The 24,211-nt window shown below is 40.9% G+C and overlaps 1 protein-coding gene across 1 annotated transcript; it reads right to left on the minus strand.

Moving 5' to 3' along the window:
• Positions 1 to 19,843: 19,843 nt before the first annotated feature.
• Positions 19,844 to 21,690, minus strand: LOC105052672 (uncharacterized). Its single transcript, XM_010933572.4, has 2 exons — positions 21,151 to 21,690; positions 19,844 to 20,141 (listed from the first exon to the last, which is right to left on the minus strand). Exons 1-2 carry the CDS (start codon positions 21,611 to 21,613, stop codon positions 20,098 to 20,100), a joined length of 507 nt encoding a protein of 168 aa, XP_010931874.1. The 5' UTR covers positions 21,614 to 21,690; the 3' UTR covers positions 19,844 to 20,097.
• Between the last annotated feature and the right edge of the window lie 2,521 nt (positions 21,691 to 24,211).

Here is a 24,211-nt window from a genome sequence, read left to right on the forward strand (position 1 = left end):
TTAGGCAATAACTGATCCAATCAAATCTTTGCTCCCCCCACTCTAGCATCCTGTTAAAAGATAAGAAGTACATAAGAAAGGCAAAAAGAGCAGAGATTGAATACGCACTAAATATCCTGTGCCTCTCCTCACATGGTTTTGGAGCTTGTAGCTAATGAATTCCCCGTCATCGATTTTGAGCACATCGACACCAGAATTGCAATGATGGAAAATTTGATCATAGCTCAAACTTGGCAGTGAAGATATGAAGGAGCATGATGTAATAACTCTAAAGGATTGAGTATAGCAGTGGAGTAGACATACTACATGTTAGGGGAGGTAGGTGCCTTTAAGCCCACATCGATTACAAGTCAAGGAAGACTCTGAGTGTCATAGCCCAAAACCAAGCCCAAGCCCAACTATCTAAGACCCAAGCCCATTCAAAAAAAAAAACAGAGGAAACAAATCGGAAAGAAGACTCCCGATAGGAGTCTTCTTCTCCGGCGAGACTCGGGCGAGATCGGAATCTTAGGACCTCTTGGAGTCCTAGGATTCTCTATAAAAGGACTTTTCCCTCCCTTGAAGCCGATCATCGGTCTTCTTTCCCTCTTTTCCTCTCCGATTTTTTCGAATTAGAGCCACGGATCCTTGCTTCGTTTTCACCGTGATTGCTCGCCGGTAGGGTCACCAGAGGTCGAGGTGAGTTCTCCTTCTTTTCCTCTCTTCCCTCCCCTTCCTCCCGTGCATTTGTGCGCGGCTGCCGGCGACGGGAGTCGCCGATTTTTGGTCGGAAAAAGAGACCTCTATTTTGGTCTCTTTTTCCCGTGGATTTTCCGGCGCCTGCGATCGCAATTGACCGCCGGCCATGCTCCTCCGTGACCGGGGGAGTGGCCCCCCTCTGCCGCCGGCCTCCGCCGTGGCGGCCGCAGCCTGAACGGCCGGTCAAGGCCGGAGAACCACCGGTCCTCTGTTCGGCCTGGAAGGAGCCCGAGAGAAGAAGAAGAAAAAAAGAAGAAAAAGAGAAAAAGAAAAGAAAAAGAAGAAAAAAAAAGAGAAAAAGAAAAGAAAAGAAAAAAAAAAAAAGAAAAAGAAGAAAAAAAAAGAGAAAAGAAAAGAAAAGAAAAGAAAAATATATATATATATATATTATATATATATATAATAAATAAATAAATAATAAAAAAATGATGAAAGAGAGAGTTTCTCTCTCTTCTCTCTCTTCTTTCATCTGAACCCTTACTTTCTCTCTCTGGAATTGGACTTTCTCTCTCTACTTTCTCTCTCTAAAATTTTCTCTCTCTAGATTATTTCTCTCTCCTGATGGATTTATCTCTCTCTAAAAGTTATTCCTCTAGGATTAGCGTAATGGAAGGCTTCATTTGATGATTTTGATCGAGTTTAGGGAAGAGTCTGATTTTATGTGAGATTTTGATTTTGGGATTTGTTAGATTTAATTTTGAATTAAAATTAATGTAAAAATATAATTTTAGATAATAGACACGGAAGAATCTCCTAGAAGTTAGTCGATCTATTCATTCAATGCTCCGTGAAAGGTAAGTAATGAATCATCTTCTCGAGATATTCCATATTTATTCTGAAAATAAATATTTATTCTCTGAAATTATGCATGAATTATGAAATTATGTTTTGTAAGAAAAGTGCTTTTGAAATATTATGGTACGTCGATTTATGCACATATTCAGTGAAAAATTATGATATGTTATGATTCAAAGTGTTAGATACAGATCGGATTTTTGCTCTCAGCCTAACTATGTTTCAGTGGGCCCCGCCAATGGGGATTATACGTTGGTTTCAGTGGACCCTGCCAGTGGGGGTTGTGCGCTGGTGTTTGTGGACCCTGCCAGTGGGGATTGTGCACTGGTATTCTGTGGACCTTGCCAATGGGGGTTAAACGTTGGTCATAGTCGAGGCTGTTGAGTTACAAGTGTTTTAAATCGAATCGGATTTATGATTATATTATGTGTGAATATTTGAAAATATTGGATTTGTATTAAATCAGCATGAAATATATTTTTATGTTATTTGCAGCATTGTTCTTGAAAATTATATAATATCTGAAATATCTGGTAGAGATACTTGTTACTTACTGGGCTGTCTAGCTCATTATCTTTCTTTCTATTTTTCAGATTCAGATAATTAATTTCGAGCGTGGGAAAAAATATTGGGACAGAGCTTTTAGAGGCGAGACTTAGCATTGTCAACTTCATTGAACTTAGATCTATTGTTTCTATTTTTAGCAAAAATTTTATTGGATGTAAGACATTTGATTTAATTTCTTGAATTAAAGTTGAATAATAATTATTTAAATTTATTCCGCTGTGATGCATTGATATCGTGATGAGAAGCCTTGCATGCTTATGGAGAGAGTTTTTCATGAGTATGCGGCGGTTGCCGCGATCCTCGATTCACAATCTCGGGTCGGGGGCGTGATAATTAATATGATATCAGAGCATAAGTGGATAAATTATGACACATAGAATTAGACATAGTATGAGTATAGGTGGGTAAACATTAGAAATATTGGGACGATAAAGTATGAGCATCATAATAAACCCATCCTAACAAATAGATAAATGAATCTAATAAGGTTTTACTATTACAAGATTATCATGCCTCCCCGTAGAATGACAAGAACTACTCAAGGAATTGCAAGAGGGACATCACAACCACAGGATGGTAGCACTCCCCATCTGACCAGTGACATCCCTCAGGAGGAGGGAGTTGTAGATCCTAATGGGAGTACTTCGAGAGCACGTCAGGAACCAGATATGGCTCAGTTAATGCAGACCCTAATCAGGATGGTACAAGCGCAACAACAAATACAGCAGCAAATGCTTGAACAACAGCAGATACAACGAGATACACAACAACATCAGCATCCACCACTACAACATGGAGAGCAACCAGTACAACGGAACAACATTTCAGAATTTAAAAAGCTTGCTCCTCCAGCTTTCAAGGGGACTACTGAACCTTTGGAGGCTGATAACTGGATAATGGAGATGGAGAAGGCCTTCGCTATCCAAGAGTGTCTTGATGAAGAAAAGATTCGATATGCAGCTTATTTACTACAAGGAGAAGCATACAACTGGTGTCAGCGACTACAGCGCAAGCATGAACAAGACGGCGAAATACTTACCTGGGAAAGATTTCGGATTGTATTCTATGATCAGTATTTTCCTCGGAGTATAAGGATCCAGAAAGAGCAAGAGTTTATTTATTTGAAGCAAAAGGGTATGAGTGTGACTGAATATGAAGCAAAATTTATAGAGTTAGCAAAATTTGCTCCGAGATTAGTGGATGGTGAGCAAGAACATGTTCACAAGTTCGAGATGGGACGGAGAACTAAAATTCGAAAACAAGTGGTTCTCTATGAATTGACAACTTATGCAGATGTGGTAAACAAAGCACTAATAATTGAAAGAGAAGTCAATGAAAAACGTATGGAAAGGGAAAGAAAGCAAAGAAAGAGAGCAAAATCAAATGATACACAAGGACAGAATAATAAAAACATCAAAAGATCAGCTAAGGGAGTAATAGATAATAAGACTCAACAGATTGATGGTGAGCAGTGCTCCAAATGTGGCAAAAATCATGCAGATAAGGATTGCTATTGGAATACAGGTGCTTGTTTCAAATGTGGTCAGATGGATCATAAAATTGCTAGCTGCCCGCTAAATACAGAAAATCAAGTTGGCCAAAGAACTTATGAAGGACAACATAAGGGTGGTGGACAGATTTCTAAAAATCAGGGAAGAGTTTATGCGCTTACTCAACAGAATGCACAGGCCTCCAATACACTGGTGACAGGTATGAAAAATTTCAAGGATGAAATTTTTTTTTAGGGGTGAAAATGTCATAGCCCAAAATCAAACCCAAGCCCAACTATCTAAGACCCAAGCCCATTCAAAAAAAAAAAACAGAGGAAACAAATCGGGAAGAAGACTCCCGATAGGAGTCTTCTTCTCCGGCGAGACCCGAGCGAGATCGGAATCCTAGGACCTCTCGGAGTCCTAGGGTTCTCTATAAAAGGACTTTTCCCTCCCTTGAAGCCGATCATCGGTCTTCTTTCCCTCTTTTCCTCTCCGATTTTTTCGAATTAGAGCCGTGGATCCTTGCTTCGTTTCCACCGTGATTGCTCGCCGGTAGGGTCACCGGAGGTCGAGGTGAGTTCCCCTTCTTTTCCTCTCTTCCCTCCCCTTCCTCCCGTGCATTTGTGCGCGGCTGCCGGCGACGAAAGTCGCCGATTTTTGGTCGGAAAAAGGGATCTCTGTTTTGGTATCTTTTTTCCGTAAATTTTCCGGCGCCGGCGATCGCAATCGATCGCCGGCCATGCTTCTCCGTGATCGGAGGAGTGGCCCCCCCTCTGCCGCCGGCCTCCGTCGTGGCGGCCGCAGCCTGAACGGCCGGTCAAGGCCGGAGAACCACCGGTCCTCTGTTCGGCCTGGAAGGAGCCCGAGAGAAGAAGAAGAAAAAGAAAAGAAAAAAGAAGAAAAAGAGAAAAAGAAAAGAAAAAGAAGAAAAAAAAAGAGAAAAAGAAAAGAAAAGAAGAAAAAAAAGAAAAAGAAGAAAAAAAAAGAAAAGAAAAGAAAATATATATATATATATATATATATATATATATTTTATATATATATATATATATATATAATAAGTAAATAAATAAATAACAAAATAAAAAAATGATGAGACAGAGAGTTTCTCTCTCTTCTCTCTCTTCTTTCAATCTGAACCCTTACTTTCTCTCTCTGAAATTGGACTTTCTCTCTCTACTTTTTCTCTCTAGAATTTTCTCTCTCTAGATTATTTCTCTCTCCTGATAGATTTTTCTCTCTCTAAAAGTTATTCCTCTAGGATTAGCGTAGTGGAAGGCTTCATTTGATGATTTTGATCGAGTTTAGGGAAGAGTCTGATTTTAAGTGAGGTTTTAATTTTGGGATTTGTTAGATTTAATTTTAAATTAAAATTAATGTAAAAATATAATTTTGGATAATAGGCACGGAAGAATCTCCTAGAAGTTAGTCGATCTATTCATTCAGTGCTCCGTAAAAGGTAAGTAATGAATCATCTTCTCGAGATATTCCATATTTATTCTGAAAATAAATATTTATTCTCTGAAATTATGCATGAATTATGAAATTATGTTTTGTAAGAAAAGTACTTTTGAAATATTATGGTACGTCGATTTATGCACATATTCAGTGAAAAATTATGATATATTATGATTCAAAGTGTTAGATACAGATCGAATTTTTGCTCTCAGTCTAACTATGTTTCAGTGGGCTCCGCCAATGGGGATTATACGTTGGTTTCAGTGGACCCTGCCAGTGGGGGTTGTGCGCTGGTGTTTGTGGACCCTGCCAGTGGGGGTTGTGTGCTGGTATTCTGTGGACCCCACCAATGGGGGTTAAACATTGGTCATAGTCGAGGCTGTTGAGTTACGAGTGTTTTGAATCGAATCGGATTTATGATTATATTATGTGTGAATATTTGAAAATATTGAATTTGTATTAAATCAGCATGAAATATATTTTTATGTTATTTGCAGCATTGTTCTTAAAAATTATATAATATCTGAAATATCTGGTAGAGATACTTGTTACTTACTGGGCTGTCTAGCTCATTACCTTTCTTTCTATTTTTCAGATTCAGATAATTAATTTCGAGTGTGGGAAGAAATATTGGGACAGAGCTTTTAGAGGCGAGACTTAGCATTGTCAACTTCATTGAACTTAGATCTATTGTTTTTAGTTTTAGCAAAAATTTTATTGGATGTAAGACATTTGATTTAATTACTTGAATTAAAGTTGAATAATAATTATTTGAATTTATTCCGCTGTGATGCATTGATATCGTGATGAGAAGCCTTGCATGCTTATAGAGAGAGTTCTTCATGAGTATGCGGCGGTTGCCGCGACCCTTGTTTCACAATCTCGGGTCGAGGGTGTGACACTGAGATCGAGACCTTCTCTCCCTTAGTGAAATACCTTTTATATAGGACAAAACCATGACGATACCCGGATATGCTACAACATTAGTTCTAGAGAAAGGATCGTCTCTATACATACGGAGTCTCCCTTGACTGGAGATTACTATTACAGGAGGATGGCATCTTTAATTCGACATTAGTTATAAGTTAAGAGAGATTCTGGTTTATATGGGATCGAGACCTCTCCCCTAGTGAGGCATCTTTTACATAGGACAAAATCGTAAGACCCAATAGCATCTCGATATGCTAGAGGCCATCGGCTCAAGATGGCATCTCGACATGCTAGAGGTCATGAGCCTAAGATGGTATTTTGATATGCTAGAGGTCAAAGTGAACAATACCGCTCCGAGACAGATGCAGAGATCGACCCATCCGAACTATCTGAGCCCCTGACCACAATGCAACACTATATATTCAATCCAGTCCAGTGGATCCTTGAAATCTTATTTGGAAATTTTTGGGATAAAGAATGTAATAATTTGCAAATTTATAAAAAGTCTCAATATACAATTAAGCAAGAAAATGGTGGTATAAGCAAAAAAAGAGAAAAACTTCATAAAAATTGAGGTTTTGCATTCTAAATATCATAGAGTTTGGCTTCCAACCTCGCAAGAGCAATCATTTTTCTCCCTCAATCATGATAAAAGAAGCAGCAAGGATTACTACTTCCATATCATGATGCCTTGATCATGTTTGATAAAGCTGCAGTAGGCACCATTCTCTTAAGCGCATGCATGATGGAGAGTTCTTGAGTTTGGAAGGCATTCTCAGCTAGTATTTTGTAAAAAAAAAAAAAAAAGAAAACAATTTATAAATATCTGCGTAGGTGCAAATTTTAGAGTTTGCCCTACAACCGAGCAGGTGCCGAGTTTTCGTCATTAAATCAAGAGCACTGTCATGATCCAACAGCTCGATTGATCTAGATCATCCATGGCTTGATAATTGATTAGCATGACAATATACATGAAAGAGGTTTTTAATTGAGATCATATACTATAAATTATAGTGTGCCACCATAAATGTACCATCACAGAAGTTTCAGGACGCACATGGTTTATGTTTACTTCATAATTTTTATTTTGAAGCACAATAAGATGATTCCGGCAATGCTTTAATATCTTCAGACAAGCCTCATCACTTTGGTTGAGAATTGATTAGTATAATTATCAACATGTTGGAGGTCTTCAATTGAGATCATTAGTATAGTATAGCAGCAACATATATCGACCATCAAAGAAGTTTAAGAAGGCACATGGTATTAATTTGTTTACTTCATAATTTTATTTTAGTCTTAATAATGTCCAGTTTACATTTCAACCATACTTCTTGATAGAAGAGTAATGTCCATAACCAGTGACATCCACTCTGGAGTGGGCCACATGTTTATTAGCTCTATGACCCTTCCAAAGATTTGGATGATAAATACTTTTCTTGTTCCCAGTCTTCTTTTTAGGTAATCAAACAAGATTTTGTCAATGGAAATTGAGAAAGGTTTAACCATATAGACAGCCAAAAGATGCACAAAAGCTCAGTAGGGAGCAGAGATCTTGCCTCTAGGATCTTGAAAGCCCATGCCACCACTCCAATAGACATCAGGCTACATATTTTCTGAGCAATATTCATTTCTATTTATGTTGTTTTTATTTTAATTAAAGAACAGCTCATGTTGTTCCCTGATTCCACGAATCCTTCCAAAAAGATAGAAGACTAGGTTGGAGATAAATGCAACCGCATAGATCATTGATCACCCAATTGCACGAGGCCATGGCTCTTTCCTGAAGTAAGGCACATACTAGGAAATTTTAATGTCCTAAAACAGGTGGACCTCGCCAACACAAGATAGTTTATAGATGTATCCCATTACATGGACAGGGAATCTAATGCCAGTATATTGAGTTATTGCTTCTGCAAATCTAAGTTGGTGGACGGACATTGTTTCCCGTCTGAAGGACATTGATGAGATGGCATATGGATGATTAGAACAACGAGCTTAAGTTATTATCATCGTGTCATTTGATGTCTTTGCTTTTACTAAGATTAAATAATGAGAATTAGAGCATCATATTCTCTTTGTTGGTGCTTCACTAAAATGAAGTTTTTTGAAAAAAATTAAAAATAGAAATTATTGTATTAATGGGTTATGAGGATCTATTCACGATGCATTTCCCATTTGCTTGAAGTGGGATGTAAATACACTAGCATTGTTTCATTATGCCACAACGGCAGTCAGGGCTAAAGTATACGTTCATTTCTTTTAATCGGCAATGGCTGGCCTCACCTGAAAAGCACTATAATTGGTTCGTTCGGAGATGAGATGGAAAGACTGAAGGGTAGACTGTTTCAAATGAATATATTGGATGCAACCAGATTAGCTCAGATTAGATATAGGTTGGATCAATATCCGATAAATAAAAAATTATCAACTCAGATATAACTTATTTAATAAATTGGTAAAAAGGTTAGATCCAAATTTGATAGTTTTATCAAACATTTAGTCTAACCATCTAGGAAATTATGTTAACTGGGTTAAGGATTGCCGCTATAATAACGCCCTTTGTGATTGATTTGATCATACACATCCTCAGCCGTCCAATCAAATGGACGTCCCCGGTTACATCACAATTCTACAGGTGCGCGTCGGCAGATCATCAGCGGCATCTGATGTTCCACCGACCTTTCGATGAGGAATTGTTGCCTGGGCTGGTCCAGGTAGACCAGCCAATCCCACGGTGGATAACACGCCACACTAACCTTTGTCTCTCACGAATTCCCGATTGCGTGTTATCCACCGTGCACCTGTCCGAGATTTGCGCTGGTCTACCTGGGCGTGGTCTAGGCAATAATTTGTCCTCTTTGGATCCGTGGATGTTGGCGACTGGAAAAACGCGTCCCGCCCGTCCCGCAACGCGTTGCTCTTGCTGCCACCAAATGTCTAATTTGCCCTCAAGGGCCACTGGAACTTTCTGGAACTAAATTCTCCTCTAACCCTTTTTTTTTTTTTTTTTTGGTAAGAAAAATTCTCCTCTTACTGTAACCTCTACTGCCCACTAGCATTTCGTTAGCTCACTATCCCAAAAAGCTCTTTTAATTTGGGTTAATGCAGCTACGATACATGGATTAAAATGGAGGATGTGGATGCATAAAAGAATGAAATTCTATTGCAAGGAAGTAACGGAAGATGCTGGCGTTAAGCATTAACAATTTAGAGAGAATGCCTTATTTTAAACATTTGAGTGTAAAATTCTATAAGAATTGTATGCAAAAATTAAATTTTTATACATGTTTACTGAAGATATTTAGGATCCGACCTGAATCTGATCTAGATCTATACATTTATTGGTTGAGTATGATCTAAAAATAGATATATTTAACTATTTAGATCCGAGAATTAAATCTACCAACCGAACTTCACTCAACCTAAACATGCATATAGTAGCACATGGAATCGATTTTCAAGGATCCTAAGCATTTAGGAGTGGAACCTAATCCATTTCTGATAGCTTAACCAGCTCAGTTTATGTCATTATTGGACAATTTTGAGGATATGAAAGCAACTGAGCTTTCCAAATAATGGTTCATGATCAATGCATAAACTGGGTCTTGATTGATGCTCAACCCAGTCTATATCTAGACCTCACCTAATCTAAATCCTATCTCCATTAGTCTCAATCCCTATCTGATTTTACTCGAATCAGATCTAATCTAATTATTAAATTGATAGAGTGAATTCAAATGACAATCTGCATATCTTGACAATTCGGTGCTGGATTAGTTAACATCTGGATCCAAATCGATCCAACCGCATCCCTAAACACACAGAAAGGGGGTTCATGTGACAATATCCAAAAATTACACAAGAGCTCACCTATTTCACCCCTCAAGTCTCACACCATCCACAGGCTAAATCAGCCATTTGCTCAGAAGTTTCCAATTTTTCCCGACCAGGAACCACCTCCTACTTTCCTATCCAGCGTCCAGCGTTTTCACATGACCGCGCCGCGGGGAGAGAATAATCCACTTTTTTCCCCGTCGCCAGAGTCCCTAAAATTCCAGCAAGAATTTGGCTGTCCTCGCTTATCCTTCCCTTAAGATAGCTGGTAGCAGGTGTCACTTTTCCCTTCGATGCCAAAAGACTCTATTCTCTCTTCTTTCTCGAGTTCACAAACAACAGCTAAAAGGAAATAAATTAATAAACTCCACCTGCTCCTGGGGCCGAAAGGCGAAAGGAACCAAAAGTGAAGCCTCCCACTCCGAGTGCTCCCGTGTCTGCATTAATTGATACCAAAATAAAATTAAAAAATAAAAAATAAAGAATCCTACTCTATATAAAAGGTCATGAAGCCTTTCTCAGAGCCCACTTCAACCTCTTTTTGCGAAGCATTGAGGCATATCCATCTTCTTCTCCATCCATGGCTCGTTTGCTTCTCTTCTGCTTGGTTTCTCTTGATCTCGTCGCCAACTTAGTTATGGCTCGGCCGATGCCTTTGGAGGCCAGAGTCGCTCTCGAGCTTGGGAGGCACGGCGAGGCCAACGCACCTTCCAGTGGAGTGACTCCAAATGGTGAGTGGAAGATTGCGAGCGGACCGGAGCAGCACATGAAGCACCACCACCGTTCATTCGATAAATCGGTCGCCGGGGCGCATGTGATACTTGGGGGGCTCGTCGTCGCCATCCTCGCAGCAGCCGTGGCCTACATTTGTGTCACTAGAAAGAGAACTTCGTCGAACAAGTCATGACTTTGTTTTTTTTTTCCCTCCTCCCCTTCTCACTTTTTTTTTCTTCCTCTTTGAATATTTGGGTGTGAGTAATGGGGTTGAACAACGGTGTAAAAAATTTTCTTATATGTAGAGGAAATAGGATAGATGAAATATAGAGGAAGTTAAACTTTTCTATCATAATATTGTTGATGGTGGTGTTCTCTTGTTCTTGATGTGAAGCTTCATCATATGACACGGAGAGAATTCTCTCTCTCGGACTGAAGAGATGAAGCTAATGGTTTAGGCCACAGGCTTCAAACGGGAATAGATTTTCTTTAGTTTTGTCGGTATGAATGATCGAAGTTGCAAAAGCTTCTGTTGCCTAGAAGACTCCATCAGAAAGTTCTTCCTTTCTATGAGCAAGAAGCTAAACAACTACCAGAGGAGATACAGAGACCAGATCAAAAAGGGGTTTTCATCAAAAATCTCTAGCATCTGACAGAAATCTTAGAGCATGAGTTGGTGTAATTATTTGGTCTTGGCTTGGACTTATAAAAACTTTTTATTAGGTTATGCTCAATGCCCACTAGGCAGTTCTCCTGAGTCCAAAAATTACACGATCGATATTGGAACTGGGAGACCTTCATAAGATCTCCAAAATTTGCGGCACCATCTTGGGAGAAATGGTAGGAGATTAAAAAGATATCGCCAGTGGGGACTTAAATTATCCTTGTATCACATGGCGTGTCCAAGCAATGATGGTCGCGCGAGACCTTCCAATCTAATGGGAACAAGTATATATGATGAGTTTGGAGATGGCTCCAATTGTAGTAGCTAAAATGAGGCCACCATGTGGTTTAAAAATAAATTATGTGTGATGATATTGTTTAATGTTGGTCATATGTCCTGCTTAGCTATTACCCACTCAAACTAGCCATCTTTAAGGTTGATGCACTGGCATTCTGGAAGACTCTTTGTAACGTGTAAGGATCATCTCCAAATTGCCACTGAACTATAGTGGTCCCATCCTCAATCACGAACTATCTATATGTACTGCATAATGGCCATGATTGAGCAAGATCATGAATTGGAGAGGTTTAGTCATTGATCATTGTGGGCCAATGTATTGCTCCAAGAGATTTAATTCTCAATTACAGGTTAATCATATATCATTCCATGGTGGTGATTGAGCAATATTCCGATCAATCATAGTCATCACATGATACATGGACAACATCATGCCAAGGTGGTAATTGAGCGAGATGCCATTCAATCATAGCTGTCACATGACACATGAACACTCTATGATCGAAGATGGATCTCTCCCATTGAATTGAAAACTAGAAAAACCTATTTGTAACCATACTAGCAGACTTAACCAATTTTGTACTTTTAATTTTCTTTTAAAATAAAGTTTGAGTGCCACCAATTGTTTTGTAGAAACAATTTGTAACTATGGTTGCTACTACTAGATCCTAGTCCTACTATTAAAGGAAGAAATAATCAACACTTGAGCTAGAATGAATGGAAGACCTACCGGTATGAAGAATTTGGCCTCCCACATATAGAGCTATTTTGCGGACTAGGTTATAACTCTGCAACTGCGCCCCTCTACGTCGGTGGAGGTTCTAAATTCAAACCTTGGGGTCTCCAGTCGTGTTGCTTAGGTGTTTTTAATAGTGTTCCTACTCCTTATTCTCATATATAATGCTATCACAATAATATAATTCTGCTAAACTAGGCCAAGCAATTTGGAGCTATTTATGATTGTTTGCTGCTTTACAACATAGGCCTCAATAGACTTCACTGATGTTTTCCCATCTAAATAACAAAGTGGTTTAATTTGGTTATTTTCTGCGTAATCGTATTGGACCAAGTTCACTAGTCGGTTGCGGGAAGCACAACATCCAAATGACGGTGATTGTGGACTCCCAGTTTTAAGTTTTATTTTTTTTTTTCCTTAGAAAGGTGTTTAGAATCAGACTCATGCTGAAAGGCTACCATAAAATGCGCATAAAAAATTTCTCCTGGCTTCTTAAAATATTTTTTTTCTAAAAGAAAGGAAGAGAGGTGCACCCAACCTATACAACGGTTATGTGGATCTTCTACCGGATCAAATCATTCTCGGAATGCCCATCGGAGTCCTAGTAGTAATTATCTATCACTTGGGTTCTTATGATGGTCCCACTTCCAATTGGTACAACCGTTGTCATACTATTTCTTCTTCAGCCAAGAAGAAAGCGCGAGGGGCCTTACCTTCGAGTGAAAGATAGAAGTACCCGAACAAAAAAAAAAAAAAAAAAAAAAAGGAAAAAAGAAGAAGAAGAAGAAGAAGATAGAAGCACTTAAAAAATCAATATTTTTTTAAAGGAGACAATATGGACAGAGTGCCTCAAAGTATTTATTAGATTGAAAAGTAGAATTTTTTAAAAAAAAAGGGAGGAAAGGCATCTTCGGGCAGGACTTCGAAATAACACAACTCCCTTGACTCTAATACTACATTTTAATCATGTTTAAGGTAAGGCAACTAATATCAATTCCTTATCCCTTAACTTTGTTTTTGAGACATTTTCCCCTTCTCTTTATTGAAACGCGAATATAGTTATTATGAAAAGAACAGAATCTATCTTGATGTCTTTGTGAATGTATTTATTGCTCAGTTACACTATCTCTTTCCTTTTTATTAGTAATCTTTATATTATTGATAGAGGTCTACCGGTGCAAAACATATACATATGAATCTCCTAGTGATTGAATGAAACCTCCAAATAGGGATGAAAGAGAGCAGGATAATATTCATCCAAATTCATTTTCGTATTCAAATGTATCCAAATATAAATAAAAATTTAAAATCCAATTAACATCTATATTTGTAAAAAAAAAATGGATGTGGATATGGATACACAACTATTCTAAATATCCGATTCTTTTTGCAACCCTATTTAATTTTATACAATATTCACTAACTTTTAAAAAAAATATCTAACCACATAAATATATTATTTATTTAATTTACTATCTATTTAATAATATCTTTGATTCTTTAATCCTGAAGTTTAATTTTTTGACTTATGTCCACATTTATATGCATACCTTCAATATATGATTTGTATATGTATCCATTTAAAACAAATATGCATATAAATATTTGTATTTGACTAATGTCGATATCTATATTTGTATTTGTCAAATAACATAAATATGGATATGGACACACCGGGATTCGATCTGATTTCAACTGTTATTTTGAATTAATTTTTATAAAATAATAATAAAAAAGGGAAGTATTATGGTGCTCCTTAAATATTTTTTTTAATAGAAATAGTAGGGATAGTTAGAAAATTTTCATTTTAGCAAATGAAGAAATCAGTTAATCTATATTATTTTATTATTTTTTTTAAAAAAGTATTGACTTGTGTTTATGTCTCGGACTATAAGGTGGTCGAGCTAACAGGGGAGAATGGCCACCTGGACTTGCACGGCCTCGGCCACTTTTGTGAGAAAAGCATTCCAAAGAGCATCTCCTTCGTCGCCACTGTATAGAAGAAATCATGGTCAAGCAGCATCCTCAAGGCTATTATAGACTAGGCCACGCTTGCCCTACTCCCCACGACCCCATCTCCCAAACTAGCTTCTTGGCTTGCAGGGCCCCACCCCACCGCTCCTCACCCATCGTGATGGACACTCCCATCCCCTCTCCTCTGATGCCGCTGTGTAGGAGTGGTAATAGATCAGATATTAGTCAGATCGACCGATATCCATATCCATCCCGTCAAGATAAAACCCATATCCATATCCATACTCAAGCCAAGTCGAGCCGGGCTCCAAAGATGGGTTGCATTGGATCGGATATATCCAAAATCGCACAATCGTTCATCCTTCTCCATTTTTCATCTCCACTACCGCCCCACCACCAGCCGCCAAACTCTACAAAACATCATGCTTCCACTAAGATTAAGCTCTCAAAACCTCAAGGGACCAGCTCACACTGCCACAACTCGAATAAAACCAATATGCTTGAGACAAAACCCCAACCAGAACTTAAGAAACCCCTTCGATCTCTCTCAAATATCCTCCTTCCCCACAGATCTTTGAAAAAGCAGATGAAATGAAAAGAAAAAAGAAAAGAAAAGAAAAGAAAAAAATATATCAATCTACATGCGGAAAGATTTTTCCATCTATCTATCTTTTTTTTTTTGTTAAATTTTTCTATGTTTTCTCCTGATTTTTTCATCCTCGATAGTTTCAATTAGGTGGGGGGCTTGGAGTGGCCGAATAAGGAGGCTCGTTGGCATCATCATTCCTCTCCATCACCAGCATCCTTCTCATCCACCACCAAACCTTTGCTGGGCTGCTGCTAGTGATGGGGGGAGTGGGAACCTGCTGGGCCACCATAGCATCGCTAGGGTCTGGCCCTTCGATGTCAGGGTGGCCGAATGGGAGGGGAGAGGGCAGAGGGATAGGGACGAGTTTTTGGATTTTATTTAACGAGAAGAGAGAGAGAAAAGTTTTGGATTTTATTTAATGAGAAGAGAGAGAGTTTGAGTTTAATATATTATCAGGACAGATTCGAGTTGGGACATACTATTATTCGCATCTATTTTAAATTTTTTTAAAAAAAATTATTTATTTTTTTTCTAATCAAATCGAATAAAATTCATTTCATTCAGATCGGATACTTATCGAATCGAAACAAATTGTCATCGCTATCACCATGTGGGAGAAGCCACGATTGAGAGGCACCCTCAAGGCCACCATGGACTAGACCACTGGCGCCCCACTCCTCCCTCCAAGCTGGTCGCCTGGCTCAGGGGGCCCCACCCCCATCTCTCCTCCCGAATCATGATGGATGCCCCAATCATGATGGATGCCCTTGTCTTCAGCACCGCCGCCCCAAATGATGACATCGGCATCTCCGTGGGGTGAGAACCCCATCCCAAAGTACACCTCCTCCTCTACTATGCGGGAGAAGCCACGGCAAAGCGGCAACCTGGAGGTAGTTATGGACCAAGCCACCGATGCCCCACTCCTTCCTCCATCGGCCCCATCTCTCGACTTGGCCACCAGGCTCGTAGTACCCCACCTCTACTCCTACCCGACCGTGATGGACGCCATCGTCCTCTATGAAGAACAACCGGTGAAGAACAACTGCACCAACCATTGCCTTCCACCATAGAATAGCTTGGATTTTGAAATAATTACATGTACTGTTAGGATTTGACACCTCAAGATTCAGCCTACATTGAGTCCACAGCGAGGTTTACGGTGAAAAACGGAGTCCAACGAGACTAAGATCGCCCCAAACGGAGCTCGGACGGAGAAAATACGAGCTTTTGAAATCAGTACGAAACCCAAGACGGTGGAGTACCGCCGGTGGCCGGCGGTGGCCGCGCGCGGCCCAGATGGGGCCAACGTGCAGGACGCACGACCCAGGCGGGCGCGTGACCCAGCCGGGCACGCGGCCCAGGCAGGCATGCGGTCCAGCTTGTGTGGGGGCCCGCGCGCGGGCGCGGCCCAGGTCCGCGCGTGCGGGCCGACCCAGGCCCAGGTGCCCTGCCTGGTCCCTGTACCCCGATCCATCATGGACCGGGTGGTCCATGGCGGATCGCATGGACCGTGTGGGCATTTCTCACGCGTTTCTCGCGGTCCACGATACTATTTCGTGGATCGGAGCACGATCGGAGGGCCCAGGGATATCCCGATCTTGATCCGACGATCTGGGACTTAATTTGAGTTGATTAAGGACTCCTAAACCTAATCTAAGTCATGTTTAACCCTTTTAAAAGGGCCTGTGATGCAGAGGAAAATAGGTGGTTTGGTTTTTTCTGCTCTGGACGCCGTACGGAACCGAGGAAGAGAAGGAAGCACGCGTTGCTGAGAGAGAAAAAACAGGAGGCTCCTGGACAGCGGACGCCAGGCACTTCAGGAGTTCAGGGGGTCTTCTAAGAGAGAGAGCTTTTGAGAGGAGAACTTCTAGAGAGAGAATTGGGTATACAAGGATTGAGGGTGAGGTCTCCTCTTGTAAAATTTTCTTTTTCATAATGAAGTTTGCATGCCTAGTGGAGATGAGCCCTTTTGTGACTGATCCACGTATTTTGATTGTTTGGTTTTGTTTCTTCTTTCTTCCTGCTGCATCGCGTGGTATTGAAAAGATCTTGGGAGGTGGTGTCCTGGCTAGACATCCACCCAATAAGTGGTATCAGAGCAAGGCAGTACAAGGACGTAAATTGCAGTGGTGGTGAGCAAGACTGAAGATAGAGAAGACAGGAACAATCAAGATGGAGATCAATAAGTTTGATAGTAAGAGCAATTTCTCCTTGTGGCAGGCAAGGGTGAAGGACGTGCTCATCCAATAGGGGTTGATCGATGCTCTCTTGTGCGATGAGAAGTTGACCACCATGGAGGTGCGGGATTGAAAACGGCTACAGATGCAGACGGTGAGTACCATCCTCATGTACCTGACGAATGAGGTGGTGATCCATGTGCTGAGCGAGACTTCTCCGACGGTGCTGTGGTCGAAGCTCGAGGAGTTGTACATGGCAAAGTCTCTCACCAACACTCTTTTCCTCTGGAGGCAGTTTTACCAACTGCGGATAACTGAGGGACAGAGCGTGCAGAAGCATTTCAGCCACTTTCAGAAGATCCTCTGACCTCCTCAGCATTGATGAGAATATTGAGGAGAAGACCAGGACGCTGGTTTTGCTGGCGCCGCTTCTCTCTTCGTACGAGTCTTTGATGACTGCTCTTCTAGTGGGGAAGAGCACCATCAAGATGGACGAGGTCACCGCGACGATACTCCAGAACGAGGTTCTCAGGAGGGAGAACCCAGCTTCGAGCTCAGGTAGCAGTAGCTCAACTTTGGTAGCTTCTGGAGGAGCAGGAGGCAATAAACGGAGCGATAGGAGATCGCAACGAGAGCGGTCCAAGTCCAGGAGGGACTTGAGCAAAATCAGATGTTACCGATGTGAGGAGTTGGGGCATCTAGTCAGAGATTGCCCTCAACTTAAAAATCGAACGGTGGCTGCTGTAACGACGGCCGGCAGCGATTCAGATGGAGATGTCCTGAAGATATCTGACGAGGTATATACTTCTTTTCAGCAGTGGATATTAGATTCTGCATGCCTCTATCATGTATGTTACAGAGAGGAGCAGTTTAACTCCTTGGAGAACAGTGAGGGCACTGTATATCTGCTGGATGGATCGAGCTGTACGATCAAAGGCATTGGGACAATCAGCTGAAAGACACATGACAGTGCAGTGAGAAGATTGGGGGAGATCTAATACATATCCGATTTCAGGTGGAATCTTATCTCACTTAGAAGACTGGATTCAAGAGGCTACAGGACGGTAGCTGGTGGAGGAATCCTGAGGGTGCTACGCGGCGATAGGATTATGCTGGAGGGGAAGAAGGGGAGCAGAGGACATTATTACCTGACGGGGAGCCCAGTGCGAGATGGAGCTTCGGGAGCCAAATGGAGCCTAGAGTGAGGTGGAGCTCTAGAAGGTGGATCAGGCACGAGACAGGAGACTCAGGAGGATGAGAGGCGACATCGCAAGGTGAGATTCCTATTACCGCAGGATGATGCTCCTAGCAGATCTCAGGTCAGGAGTACAGCATACGACGGAGATGGGATCAAGCAGCTTGACTCGACTCCCATGTTTGCCTATCCATGATCAGCAGATGATTGTCCCAAGACATGGGGACGAGGAGATCCAGAAGCTCTCGAAGTTTGGAGGAGGTCGAATATCGAATCGAGGTGGAGATGTTAGGATTTAATGCCTTGAGATTCAACCCACATTAAGTCCACAGCGAGATTCGCGACGAAAAATGAAGTCCAACGAGACTAAGATCGTCCCAAACGGAGCTCGGACGGAGAAGATACAAACTTTTGAAATCGACACGAAACCCGAGATGGTGGCCGGTGGCGCGGTCGCAGGCGGCGGCGCGTGGCCCAGGTGGGGCCAATGCGCGGGACGCGCGACCCAGGCGAGCGCGCGGCCCAGGTGCGCGGCCTTAGCGGGCGGGCGGCCCAGGCAGGCACGCGGCCCATCTGGGCGCACGGCCCAGGCGGACACGTTGCCCAACCCGTGCGCCGGCCTGCGCATGCGGGTCGGCCCAGGCGCCCTGCCTAGGCCCTGTACCCCGATCCACCATGGACCAAGTGGTCCATGGTGGATCGCGTGGGTGTTTCCCATGCGTTTCTCGCGATCCACGATACTATTCCATGGACCGGAGCGCGATCGAAGGATCCAAGAACATCTCGATCTTGATCCGACAGTCTAGGACTTGATTTGGATTGATTAAGGACTCCTAAACCTAATCTAAGTCATGCTTAACCCTTTTAAAAGGGCCTGTGATGCAGAGAAAAATAGGTAGTTTGGTTTTTTCTGCTGTGGACGCCGTACGGAACCGAGGAAGAGAAAGAAGCACGCGTTGCTGAGAGAGAAGGAGCAGGAGGCTCTTGGACAATGGACGCCAAGCACTTCAGGGATTCTGGAGATCTTCTAAGAGAGAGAGCGCTTTTGAAAGGAGAACTTCTAGAGAGAGAGAATTGGATGCACAAGGGTTGAGGGTGAGATCTCTTCTTATAAAATTTTTTTTTTCATAGTGAAGTTTGCATACCCCGTGGAGACGAGCCCTTTTATGGTTGATTTATGTATTTTAATTATTTTATTTTATTTCTTCTTTCTTCCTGCTACATCGCATGGTATTGAAAAAATCTTGAGAGGTGATGTCTTGACCAGACATCCATCCAACATATACTAACTACAATCACAACCAGCTATGGACAGCTGCTGATAGAGGACCTTGACCTTTCTTTTTGAATCGGATAGCCAGTTTCTTTTGAAAATATATGAACATTTCTTCCTTTGGGAGCACTATAGCCAAAAAAAAAAAAAAAAAAATCTAAGGTGTACTGCTCCAAATGGATATTACTCCAAGGCATTCATCAAAATCAGCTAGAGTAACAACACTGTTAGCATCAACCTTAGCCGGCCATTCTTTTCATTTCATGTAGTTAAGATGCTAAGATCCTCAAAAATTCTGGCTAAGAAACATAATCCCAGATCTCACCAGAGGAGAGAGTTGCAGCATACCTACATAATGTATGATATGACCTGGCCCTAGCTATCCTACAATTTATCTCAAGCACCATTTATTCAAGTCTAGATGCTATAACATCTCATTATTTTACCCAACTCGCTCAAAGTTCTACAAAGATAAAGAGAAAGCCACTCTAGTATCCATATACCGGTAATAAAACCAGGATCTGCAAGCAAAGGAAACAAGAGGGAGCAATTAAAACAGCTGCATTGACACAACATCACCGATGCTTCCATGGTAAGGTAGAAAAGAGGAGAAGGGAAGATAGAAAGCAAGATAAAATGTGAAGCATCTCCTTTTCTGGCTTATCTTTCCTCCTCGAGTCCTTTCTCTTGTCTGCTACGAAATCCTGCAAAAGAGCCACATGTTTCATTCGGTCAGAATGGAAAGAAATACCAAGAAGTCATTTCCTTTTCACCAATAAAGTGACCATCCCAATTCATCAAGATTAGAAAACTTACACAAAGTAACGTGTCACAATGAGACAGCAATTATATAACACAACATAAAGAAATATCCCTAAATCATTCGGAACTAGTAACCAGTCACAGAGCACATTAGTCCAATGACAAGAAGTGAAAGGCAATATTTGATATAAAATACTGAAATTAAAGTGACATAACTTGCCACTCAAGCAAGCGATCCACATTCACCAGTAAAGCATTTGAAAATCAAGAAAGTAAGAGAATTTTCAATAGCGACGAAAACGCACACAAAAGGCAGCCGCAGCAGAGCACTTTAGCGTGAAACGCATTAAATCCATTTTATAGGAGGAATACGGTACAACGATGGCACCTACACCAACAACTGCGAAACCTAAAAGACATCAAGATCAATATATCTCCTGATAGCTGTGTTTGATTTTGATATGCGGAGGATCCTCCGTCGGACATAATCCAACATGTGGATTTTTATGCAGCACAGCACATCGGAGAGGTGCAGCGAGCCCAAGCCGATCTTACCAACCTGAATGAAAGCTCCTCTAACCACTCCAGCGATCTCGATACCTCGATGTCTAGATTGGACCGGATCTCAGTGGCAACACAATCCATACACACCAAGATGCACACCCTAAAGTAACCAAATAGAACTAAAACCCTAACAATTTTCACCGCTCTACAATTCTTTAATACTACATTACCCACAACTGAAATCCCGATCAGACTATAAGGCTTCAAATCATCATTATTTGATGTCCAATCAAAGCATATCAGCATGAAAGATTCAATTTTGATTCGGAAATACCATCCCCTTTCATAAAAACCCAAACTTTCCCAAATTCAATAACCAACCAAAAGCAGAGCAGCAAAAAGCACCAAAAACCGGGAATAAAGATCGCATTTTTTCGGCATTCTCACCTTCTCCGATGGCGGGAACGGGCTTACTTTGCTTACCCGGCTGGCATTTGGGCGGGTACTCGAAGAGGGAGAGGGAGAGCTGCTTGTGGGCGACGCCGATGTCGAAGAAGATGACTCCCGAGGAGGGGTCGGTGACGACGATCTCACGGACGGGGAGCCAGAGGAAGAGCTCCTCCTGGGCGACGCCGACGACGCCGTGGAGGCTGCCGTAGCTGAGGTTGCCGCGCACCACCCGGTCGAAGAAGACGAGGCTGTCGAAGCGGGCGTAACAGGGGTAGTCGAGCCGGACCTCCAGAAGACCGGTGGAGGGGTCGAGCGAGAAGGACTCCACCGATCGGGGGAGGAGCCCCGGAGGGAGGCCGTTGGCGCGGAGGAGGTCTTGAATGGAGGCCGCGGAGGCCAAGGGAACGAGGAGGTGGACGAGGGGGAGAAAGCTTAGGACAAGAAGTGCTTGGGAAGCCATGGTGTGGAGAGAGAGAGGGAGAGAGGGAGGGAGGGGGGTGTCTAGTAAAAAGGTGGGGTTTTGCTCTTTGGACAACTTTTTGTGAGAGAGAGAGAGAGTTCCTTTTGGTGAGAGAAAAGGGAGGATGAACTGTAGTGGAAGCGGAATTACTTCGGAATAAAACTAACCGAGAGAGAGAGATTGTCTTTTAGGGTAGAAGAAGAATTATTTTGGAATAAAACTAATCAGACAGCAAATAAAGTTATGATAAGAAAAAACATTTTATTCTAGGTTACATATTTAAAAAAAATAAATTTTAGATGCTTTTAAACCAACTTTTTGACTTCAGTATAAAGCAAGGCGTTAGGCAAGGTTAGGACAAAATAAAGAGTGAAAAGCAAGATATTCCTATTGCTTATATTCCAGTTTATCCTGCAACTAAATAGACGATGAGATAGACAGTGGACACGTGAAGGAAAGGGAAGGCATGGCCAGCTAGCTAATCGTAAGTAAATGATATCTAAATCATGTTTGTTTTGATATGTGAAATCAAATTATTATGAGTTATATGTAAAATAGTGATTCTTATTTCTAAAGTTTTAATATATTTTCTTCTATTTTTTTTAATACTTTAAAATTTTATTCGAATTATGTTTGAAACATCTCTATTTGCAAAAAAATTGACCTTAATATATAAATTAATAACGATTAATTTTTTTATCATGCCATGATCAACTCAATTATTAAAATTAACTTTTAATTATGAAATTTAAACCGAGCATACCGACGAGTAGATCACTATAGGGGAGGTTACTTTTATAATTTGATTTCTATATCATATATGGGAAAATTTCTATTACCAAAAAACCATCCATGCTCACGTTTAGAAGGCTGGGTAGCGGTTGTAACTGTATTTGCTTATGCTCTTCCGAATGTTTCATGTGTCCCTTCAGAGTCACTGTTTTAGGTTTTTGTTTTTTTGTTAACTCGTTGCTGTTTTAGATTTTTTTTTGATAAGCAAAAAAATGTTAGAGAGGGGCGACTGGTGTAGCTGTCCTCTCTGGATAGGATCATGAGGACCCCCAATCCAACTGAAGAATGTTCGATTTAGAGATTGATTTTAAGATGGAGTCTACCTCCTCATCATGTGGGTTGATCAAGGCCAACTCAACGGATGAGCATGCTATCCCAACATCACCGAAGGTCAGAGGATCAGATATTCCTTCCCGCCTCTATGCCCAGGCCATCAGGAGAGGTTCTTCTGGATCATTCCACTATGGCATTTAATCCGCATTTCAATGAGTATGTCACTGTTTTAGTTAAAGCATAGGTGTGATACATAAAACTAATTGATAGCATGAATTAGAGCCAAAGTCATGTTCTCACATGAGGCCAGTTTTGGACATAAAAAGGATGGTAAAAGCAAAGGAATCATCGACTTTGCTTTGGTGGTGGGATTCAGAGGATCCAAGAATTCTCCATTTCTGGGCTCGATGTCGAAGTCCGGCTTTGCTTTACCAAGACCAACCTTTTTTCTTTTTTCGATGCAAATGGGAGGATGGAAACATCCGTTATTTAATTTAAAAACAGATTGTACAAGACTGTACAAGAGTCCTACAAAGAATGATAAAGGACTCTTTTTTGTTTTTTTTGGTAGTAATGATAAAGGGCTCTTTGCTAGTTAGAGAAGACTAATAACTCTATGTTAGCCAGACCAACCTTGGATACCTTAAATTTTAGTAGTATAGAAGCTTTCTACAGGGAATTTTCAATGAAGTTCTTTCATCTGAAGGATATATCCTTCTACAATTCGCAAATAATTTATGATATGATCATATAAAGAAGCGAAAGGACTTTCTGAATGCAGTGAACTTGATGAATTACTTCCATCGAGTTGGTGGTTTCCACTCAAACCTCCATGATCAAATTAAGAGGTAAGTTAAACTAGATCTAGTTTTAGTTATCAAGTTAGCAAATTATCATGGACAAGGACTAGAACAGATCGTGTTTCTTCTGCTTCTTTCAATAAGTACGGCAATCATGCAATCTTTTGGCCAGAAATCGAGTCATAAATGGAATTACATGTACTTTTTTTTTTTTTTTTGGCAAGAAAATTACATGCACTTCAATTTGCTATATTACATGTTAGAAATGATGAATGTTTTTATTAATTAAATATTAAAAAGAAATACAAATCAGTTGAAACAAAATAGTGCTCATATCGTAAGGTAGATCGCTGTTTCGAACCGACATCCCAGTATAAAGCTTCAAATTAAGTTTCTTCCTTGATCAGCTGATTAGTATAGTACTTAACTAGTAATTCTCTATTAGTATATTGGAAGGATCATTGTTCTATTTAAGAAGCAAAATAGTTTATATGATCTATAATAGATAGAGGTACCATGGTGGCTTCCTTAGACACTATATCACGTTTATGAGAGCTGAAATATCAGACTCCAACAAAACTCAACAACGCTTTCTTGCTAGGCATCTAAATTTATTGCAATTCTGATTTCATCACCAGATTGGATGCTTTTATCAACCTGATCTTTACCTTCTATAATAAATAACGTTTTGAAGCCATCCTTCGATATTGACTTTTTCGGTTTCTAGACCAGG

The sequence above is a fragment of the Elaeis guineensis genome, chromosome 10 (genome assembly GCF_000442705.2).
Source record: "Elaeis guineensis isolate ETL-2024a chromosome 10, EG11, whole genome shotgun sequence".
Taxonomy (NCBI): domain Eukaryota; kingdom Viridiplantae; phylum Streptophyta; class Magnoliopsida; order Arecales; family Arecaceae; genus Elaeis; species Elaeis guineensis.

Bases quoted from the DNA above. Each gene is read 5' to 3' on its own strand.
- LOC105052672 (XM_010933572.4), bottom strand. From the start codon at position 21,613: ATGGCTTCCCAAGCACTTCTTGTCCTAAGCTTTCTCCCCCTCGTCCAC. The intron at 20,142-21,150 runs GTGAGAATGCCG...GCTCTTTTGCAG, and splicing joins CGTTCCCGCCATCGGAGAAG to GATTTCGTAGCAGACAAGAG.